At 39.5% G+C, this 8,614-nt stretch overlaps 1 protein-coding gene across 1 annotated transcript; it reads right to left on the bottom strand.

The window, feature by feature from the left end:
• Nucleotides 1-96: 96 nt before the first annotated feature.
• Nucleotides 97-8,580, bottom strand: nmnat1 (nicotinamide nucleotide adenylyltransferase 1). The gene is made up of 9 exons (XM_071520147.1): nt 8,479-8,580; nt 7,930-8,069; nt 7,103-7,286; nt 5,306-5,430; nt 3,969-4,352; nt 1,677-2,000; nt 1,146-1,324; nt 880-981; nt 97-761 (listed from the first exon to the last, which is right to left on the bottom strand). The coding sequence occupies exons 2-9, from the start codon at nt 8,042-8,044 to the stop codon at nt 702-704; spliced, it is 1,473 nt and encodes a 490-aa protein (XP_071376248.1). The 5' UTR covers nt 8,045-8,069; nt 8,479-8,580; the 3' UTR covers nt 97-701.
• Nucleotides 8,581-8,614: the final 34 nt, after the last annotated feature.

Here is an 8,614-nt window from a genome sequence, read left to right as displayed (position 1 = left end):
CAACTCTAGTTTGTTATTAAAGATAGAAAGAGGATAAACAATACCATTTCAAATTTCTTGCAAAAACTTGTTTTATTGCACAAAAATTCACATACAAATATTACAAATATTCCACACCTTTCTTTCTTAATTCTGGGGGACATAAATGTCTCTACATTGATGAGAGATTTTATTTTTAGCTTGACGAAATGTCTACTGGACAGCACAAGCCATGAAGAAAAATCTCTATTTTGCCCTATCAGATAAAACTCAAGGGTTTGAAGGTGAGATCATGAACTAAACAGAACCTATGCAAGACTGAGTGTCTGAAATATAGCTTAGATTTCTTCAGCCCGCACAATGGAAGCATAAAAATGTTTAAGATTCAATATTTTTTATTTGAAGGCAGTCAGCATCAGTGTTTAGCAAATCACCTCAAGCTACAGAGCAGTGCAGACAACTATCAGATCAAACTGATCCAATGATGCCATCTAGTGGTCTAAATCCAAACCCTATAGGCCTACAATGAGAGGAAAGAGAGACTTTCTCTTTGGGACTGCATCAGAAGAGCAGTGAAGTCATATTACAGAGAAAATACCAGAGAGCATTGCTCTTTAATCTGGTTTTGTCACTCAGGGTTCAGAGCGGAGGACTTAACACACGTGGGTGTCTTTCATCACACAGTAACTTCTCTTCTCGAGAAATCAAACTTTCATTCATCTTCACTCATTCACATTCTTCTTAAAAACCTGCTTGCAGACTTGTCCTTCACAAAACAGCTCCTAAAAGAAATCACAGAAATGAACAAGAGTATTAGTAGAATACACATGTGAATCAATTGGCTTTCTTTTTGTACATTATGTTATGTAGCCCACATGATTAAAATGTCTGTATTCTTACCAGATGAAGCTTATCTTCTTCAATCCAGTGAGCCCAGCCCCGGTTCTTCCTCTCTCCGATCTGTTCACACACTAGTTTATTCCCCTCCCATGTCACCAAGGACTGCAAATCAGAAGAGGAGGAGAGAAGAGAATGTAAATCAGAACACACAGAAACACTTTATATATCCCATAGCCCATATCGCAGAGTCGATGTAACATTCATGATCACACAATTCTCAGCCCTCATCTCAAATTTAAACCGTTCATTTTTTCCTGGCTTCCTACCTTGACGTGTTTGTTGTCTAGTCCCTGGGTAAACTCTTGAAACTCCTGACCCACTTTGAAGGAGAGGGTGTAGGTCCGGAAGGCGCTGAGGGTTTTGATGATGTGCAGATCCCCCTGCCGCTCAATCACTTTCCTCTGCTTCAGCTTCAGAGCAATCTTTCGTATGCAAGGACTGATACCTGAAAAAAGAAAGAGAAAGGAAAAGTGTTTTCCTAGACAAGACAATTAGGTGGACAAACTCACTCACAGGCTGCAAACACACTCACTCACAGTCCCATGCATACCATAGATACCACTGTTGCAAAAGCAGCCAAATATTTATTTTCCCCACTGTGTCAGACAATGTATTTCACTCCCAGTAACCTGATTAATATGCTATGCATGCACACTTTTTTAATTGGCATAAAAAACACTCTGAGGCTTAAAAACACAGATATCTCATATCATTCAATAAAATTTAATATGAGAGAATATTTGTTGGATCAAGAGAGTTAACCAAATAAAATTAAATAAAATGCTGTAAGTACTCACCCAGTGCAATCATGTAGCCCTCAAAGTTGACATTGCTTATCATGTCCCATGTACCACAGAGGCTGGCTGGCATTTTTTCTACTTTTTCGACCAGAGACTCCAGCTCCCGTGTGTGGGTGAGAAGAAAGTGATCCTCAAACTGCTGGGCTGATGAGGGGATCTGAACAGAGATGGAGAACAAACTGGTTTTTGGAGGGACTTGTGCTTTGGAAGGAGGTGTGTCTTCTCCTAATTCGCAGTCACCTGAGGGTTCTGCAAGGATGAAAGAGGCGTTCCCGTCCATGCCCATGTGTAGAGTGGAGAAGGGAAACTGGACGTGTCCGACTGGTTCCAATGCACAGTTCTACAGTACAATAAACTTTTCACAATATCCCTCAGGCATCACACATCTCATGTCACACAAACACAAGTAAACTATTTTGACATTAGTGGTCAGAGGAATGCTTATTTCAGTCAGGTTGATTAATGGTTCCTGTTTGCTGCTGCATCCATTTATCCTATTACATAACAAAATGACATTGGATAGATTTGGAATCCACAAAGTGTAAATAGACTTCAAAGGTTTCCTTCCAAAAAACATATATCCATTAAAAAGGTTACTTGAAATTCATCACTCCGTAGCTCAAAAATGGATTGGCAAAAGTCTTAAAGACTTCATAATGAAGTTGTACTTTAATGTCAGCAATTTTTTTGAAAAGGTGGAAATCTAATTTTGAAGTAAAATTCTTCATTTACATATTTTAAGCAAATCTGAGTGAAGAAACGTGCTTAGACACGTTATTATGTAGATGACTGATGTTTAAATGACACGCCTTGCTGTGTAATGAGGAAAATATGCTTGACAGCGGTAGGTACTATAATAATACATTTATTTTTATTTGTGTAGTGCTTTTCTCAGACACTTTGCATGAACGTGATTTGGCACAGACTATGGATGGAAATGACCCAACTCCTATTTAAACAAAACAAAACCCATGGAGTTAATCCTAATATTAAGATAGCCTTGCTGCTCCTGACATCAACTAGGCAGCAGGTAGGTAAACAGCTGCAGAAGTTATGCAGAAAACCTTGTCTGGGTTGTTTTCCAGCCAAGACTGTGCAAGTGCAAAGCGTGATTGAGTAAAGATGTATCACGAACAAAAAGCATGGGAGTTTCAATCAAAGCTTTCAACGTCAGTTTGTAGAGGGCCAATGATTTTCTACAATGCGTTCATCACATGTTGCCTTCAAGCAGAGATCTTATGAAGCAGGTCTTGATGTCATTGCTTTTGCTAACTTTGATATCATTACTCCGATATTAAAAGTGAATTTGTTAGGAATCAACTCTGATGCGACTGTAATGTAATCAGTCATTACTTCAAGAGACCATTGAAGTTTTTCTTTCAACACACTGCTATCAGGCTGATTATTCAGTTGACTGCAATTTGTTATTTCAGCTATTATCTTCTGTCAATGAAGGTGATTAGTTGAAGAAAAAAAGGACACAACCTCTAACAACCAGCATTTTAATCAAATAGGAAAGGTGTCAATGTGGCACTTCCCTTGTTAAGGAACAGAGCAGGTTAGGAGTTTCTTATCCTGGTGATAATAGCTTTGTAACCACAATGAAGAGCTCCCAAGGTGCAAAACAAAAGAGAGTGCTTTATTTTTTTTTCTAGTCAATACAAATAATGCCTTTAATTTACAAATCTACAACCCTAAGTAAAGATATTCTAGGCATACTGTTTGCTATGTGGATAGAAAAACCAGAGGTACAATATGGATGAGGAATTGAGAAAGGTGTAAACTGGTACAAACTGGTGCAAGTCAAAACATTTTTTTGGTAAAGCAAGTAAAAAGATTAAAATGTATTTGTTCACAGAATCAGAATCATTCCTGTCCTAGCAACACCAAACATATGCTGACTGTTTCCCAAAAGATTGCGAATCTCTACTTTGATGACCACACAAAACAGTATTAATTGTAGCATGGACATTTAGACTAACTACTGCTACTCAGTTCTGCTGTTTTTGACTGTTGTTACCATCAAACTGGCTGTTACTAAATCTTTTCATTCAGAAAACTCTATTGCAGGTTTATATTCTTACAAAAAAAAACACACACACAAGAAAACACTATTGTATAGAAAAGGCACTGGTGGAAACATAAATGTGTAAAAGTGTTTTAAAATCACAGCACATCAGCACAGCCATAGTATCTCCAACCCCGAGCACCTACAGTAGACAGCTTGCAGCCCTATGGCATTTATTTGGCAGCCAGCAGTGAATGAACGTCCTCAGCTTGAGGAGGCACCCATGTATCTCTGAAGAGGTGCGAGGACAACATCGGCGTTTTTCTGCTCGCTCTCGGCACTGTACAGGTTGTGCTCTTGAACGTAGCGAACCACAGCGTCTGGCAGCAAGTACCTGACACTCTGACCCCGCCGCAGCGCCTGGCGCACGTGAGTGGCCGAAATCTCGTTGGTCACCCATTCGTGGACCACGTGGATGTTCTTGCGATGCTTCCACAGCACTTCTGATTGGTGGATGAACTTGTGGGGGTCATTGCCGCTGCGGGTGACGCAAACTATACCGTAGCGGCCCACGATCTCGGCGATGTCCTCCTGCTTCCACATGTTGGGAATCCCGAAGGACTCCAGGACATCGGCCCCACACAGCAGCATCAGCTGAGGGGCGTCTGAGAGGGCAAGGAGAAAACAGATGAACCTTATGATGGAGTTACTGCTGTCTGCTAGAAGGCAATGCTATGGGACACTGACACTGCTAGATTCAGATGATTTATCTCCAAGAAATAAAAACAAAATCCACTGGACTTGAAATTGAAGAGTTGATTTCAACTGACAAAGTTCTGATAGAGTTCAATTGATGAAGCCTCTCAGATGAGTGTCAAAAGTCTTCAACACTTCAATTTTAAGTCTACTGGATTTTGTTTTTATTTCTTGGATATCTTACTATGTAGATGACTGAAATTAACCTACACAGACACTCAGATAATTTCGTTTTTAACTAATCACTCCTCTGAAGATTCTTTTAAATACATATAGGACTACAGGGTCATTAATGGTTACAATTTAAAAATACTGTATTGTGATTACAGCAACTAATAAGCTGGCACAAACTGAAACTAGTGTTGAATGCTGACTCTTGGCACATGAATACATGCCACAGTACGCACTTCTCCTGCTAGTGTGTGTAAGCATGCACAGCCCAACTACATGCTAGAGATTCACAGAGGTTACATTTCTTTTCACTTGTGTGAAGAATGTTGTAAAACAAAGTGGGAAACCACAGTGTTTTATCTACGTCAGTATTTGCGTACTTTGGTTTTTTCTTTTTCACTTGTTTTGCACGTTGTCTGTCTTCAGGTGTTTGTGTGACTGGGTGTCACGCAATGCACAACACCACACCCAAGTATCTGTCTGTGTCCTGGCATTATTTAAGCACTGCCCCCTATCATGAGCTCATTGTCCTTAAGAGCGCTAATCTGAATATAGTAAACCCATGAATACAGTGGCAGCCGGATCAGACTGGTGCTGTCACCTGTCTGGACTCAGAAAGGAAAAAGGAGGGGCAGAGCAGCAGACAAGAGACAACAACATTAAAGTTATACAGTCGTTGTACATAGCCTACCTCTCCTCATGCGATAAGACGGACCCTCGGAAGTATTCTCCTCTATGCGTCTTTTTTTTGCGTACTTGACAGTGTCCACCTCATCGTGGTTCTGCTCTGCTGCTGCCACTTCCCCATAGTGATGCCTAAGTGAGAACAGACAGCAGTCGGCACAGCAGCGAAAGAAATTGATTTTTGACATAAAAGTAAAACGTGTGGCACTAGAAAGCAAGGAGGGTGGAAGTGTAGGGTTAACTGGAAAGCGCTGCATACAGTTTCCCATACAGGTCATATATTAGTCATAGTGGGTATTAGTCACACCTCAGCAAACACCAGGTAGGCCTAATGATCAAAACTGCATTTGATAGCTTGAATCTCATAGTAAATATTTGTTATGTCCCCTCCTGTTCCCTTTAAGATTGTAGGTTTATTAACCTTCAGGAAATAGATTAAAGCGGCAAATAATCTCTTTGAACTTGATGCTGCCTTTAAAGGAGTGCCTTGACTTCTGTAGTTTTAATCTGTTATTTTGACTTCACAAGGCACTTATCACACGATTCCTGCCCTGTTTTGATTTCAAAAATTCTATCCAGACCTTCATTTTTTGACTGGATTTGAAGGTTTTGGTCTGTGTTCAATGATTCATGTCATCCAGCCCCTATTAGCTATGCCATTTTACTATATAGATGAAGATTATTCTTTACAGCAGCAATGTGTGGTCTTTTCCAAACTTCACAAGTTACCCAATTCTTTTTCTAGATATTTCTAGATATTCCAAACCTGCCACATTGTGGTGGAAAAGGTTTCTACAGCTCTTCTTCTTCAACACCTTGTTCCTCAGCTCATTAGTTTGTGACAGGCATTTGTTTGAGTGAAGAATGTCAAAAAAAAAAAAGCAATTTAGGAAAAGGACAAATGCAGAAACTTTTCTGCCATTACGTAACAAGACAAAAATGTCATGGCATTTCTATAACAGCTATATGTAAATGATGGCATCTAATTTATTGGGGCATCAGTAAAGGGCAATAATGTCAAACAGATAACAGATCTCAAATTTAAATTAGAACTTAACAATCAACTTTTCAAATATATTTGTGATAATGGATTCAGAGCCACATCACTCTATTTTTATGGCTGCAGAATGCAAAGATGACACTTTCTAAATCTAAAGATCAAGAGTGATACAGACATGGAGTGAAAGGGCAGTACTATGTGCCGCAGCATATTAAAAACTACCTAATCAACCTCAATAAAAATCCATCAAGTTCATACTGTAAGCGTGAATTCTTGATTTTCATTTGCTTATACTGTAGTTTCACACATGGGGAAGTATGGCTGCAAGGCCTTGATGCTAATGTACTGTATTAAAGAAGTGATAAAAGAGTTTATTACAATGCCAGGAGAATTCAGCCAACATAACAATCATTTGTTAACATTCGCAGCATCTTAATGCCAGGATTTATCAATAGCACATTAAATCGTAAATTGCTGAGGGTTTGTCTATTAGTTTAATAGTCATTACTTGTGATGAGACTGACCTTGGGTTAAGCAGTTTGATAAATGGGTGGCTGGAGGTATAGTGATTGATGAATAGGGAGTAGAGGAAGGGAGAGAGCACACACATCCCTGCTCACAGCCAGGCGCTCTGACAGGTCGGGTCTGACAGTCTTTGGTCGATTTCCCTACACCTATAATGTCTGTCAAGTAACAACCCTGGATAATACCAGTGTTAGCCTGCAGCAAGCACTTACATTCAAATTCACAAGACATACAAGGTGTCAATCTTCACATCTGCCAAATTAGAGTGCTTGTACTCACCGGACAACTTTAGCCGTCTCCACCCACTCCGGCTGTAAGCTCTCCCAGGAATCGACTCGGATCCAGTCAGAGTTGTCTGCTGCCAGTCTGGACATCTCCACACGGTGGCAGGCCTCAATCAAACCCTTCTTCTTATAGCCGTCACCCACGGGAGAGATGATGCCTCTCACCACCCTGTACCGACCTGAGGTGTTGTAGTAGTGGGGATAGAAGAAGACAGATAATTAACAGTTTAGGAAGGCTTTTTCCTTATTAACTTTAGTTGAGTGATTACTTTCTTTTGTTGTGTTATGTTTTGTTTTAACTCTGTAGCACTTTCAGAGACACTGTGAATGAAAAGTGCAGTACAAATAAAATGCATTATTATTATCATTATTATTATTATTATTATCATTATTATTATTGTTAGTAACAGTAACAGCACAGTAGACGCTGTATTTTTTGGTAGATAGATGATCAATTTAGAATATACAAAGTACAAGTGACTCTCAACTGATATGATGGATTGAAAAGCCTCACTTTAAAGAACAAGAAGAGGAGCCTCACTCTAATGAACAACTGGTCTCAATTAATTTCATACAACACTTGACTCGCATAGCTCCTCCAGCTATGATCTATAACATCACTGTTTGTATTTTATTGACGTAATATGTGTACTCATATTGAAAGTTATCATTTATTATCTTTCAGTTTCAGTTTCAGTTTTGTACTGGTTGTTTCATATATTTTTATACATTTGTTTCTCATCTTTTATAAAGTGTCTTTGAGTATCATGTAAAGCCCTTTACAAATAAAAATGTATTGTAATGATTGTAAATTCACTCAACCTGTGTCTTCCAGGTGATCTCGAGCGAGTTCAAACATCCTCAGGTGCATGTTGGTGATGGGATTGAAGGACCCACAGGCCAGCAGGGTCACTTTGGTTACATCTTGACACTCCATGCCTCATACTGGAGCTGAGGTTTCACTACAAAAATAGTAATAAGTAGAAGAAATATATATCATCACTCTGTTCTCCAGGGTCACAGGTCAAGGATGCCGTTTGCTCTCTGACCTTTACCAGTAATTACTATGTAATAAAGTCGCTGAATGTCGACTTTGAATGTCAACTCATGATACTGAAACTATGTAGATACAGTCATGGCTTTATATCGCACTGTAAATCGTAAAACAATTAACGGTTGGCTAACGTTAGCCACATTTCTGCAACCAGGCAACATCAGCTGACCAAGTTACAGCGTCTACCAACATTTTATAGGATAATGTAGAATGCCATGAACGCAAATCACTATTTCAGAACAGAACTCTCACACAAAAAGGAGGAAATGTCCGCGCATAATGTGAAATTATGTCCGAAAACAATTGCTAATACTCACTGCACAACCCGGCAAAACAGTTGCGTTCTGCTTCTTCTCTTTAAAATGCCACTTTTCTTCCGGTGTCACTAATCCGCCCTTGGTTGGACTACATTTGTGATCAAGCGTTCTGATTGGATAGAAACGACCAGGAAGA

The sequence above is a fragment of the Centroberyx affinis genome, unplaced genomic scaffold (genome assembly GCF_046629955.1).
Source record: "Centroberyx affinis isolate AG114_WGS23_722 - 3 ecotype Tasmania unplaced genomic scaffold, CSIRO-AGI_Caff_v1 ptg000772l_1, whole genome shotgun sequence".
Lineage (NCBI taxonomy): Eukaryota > Metazoa > Chordata > Actinopteri > Beryciformes > Berycidae > Centroberyx > Centroberyx affinis.
The sequence above is the reverse complement of the archived record's forward strand: the minus strand, read 5'-3'. Positions and strand labels throughout refer to the sequence as shown.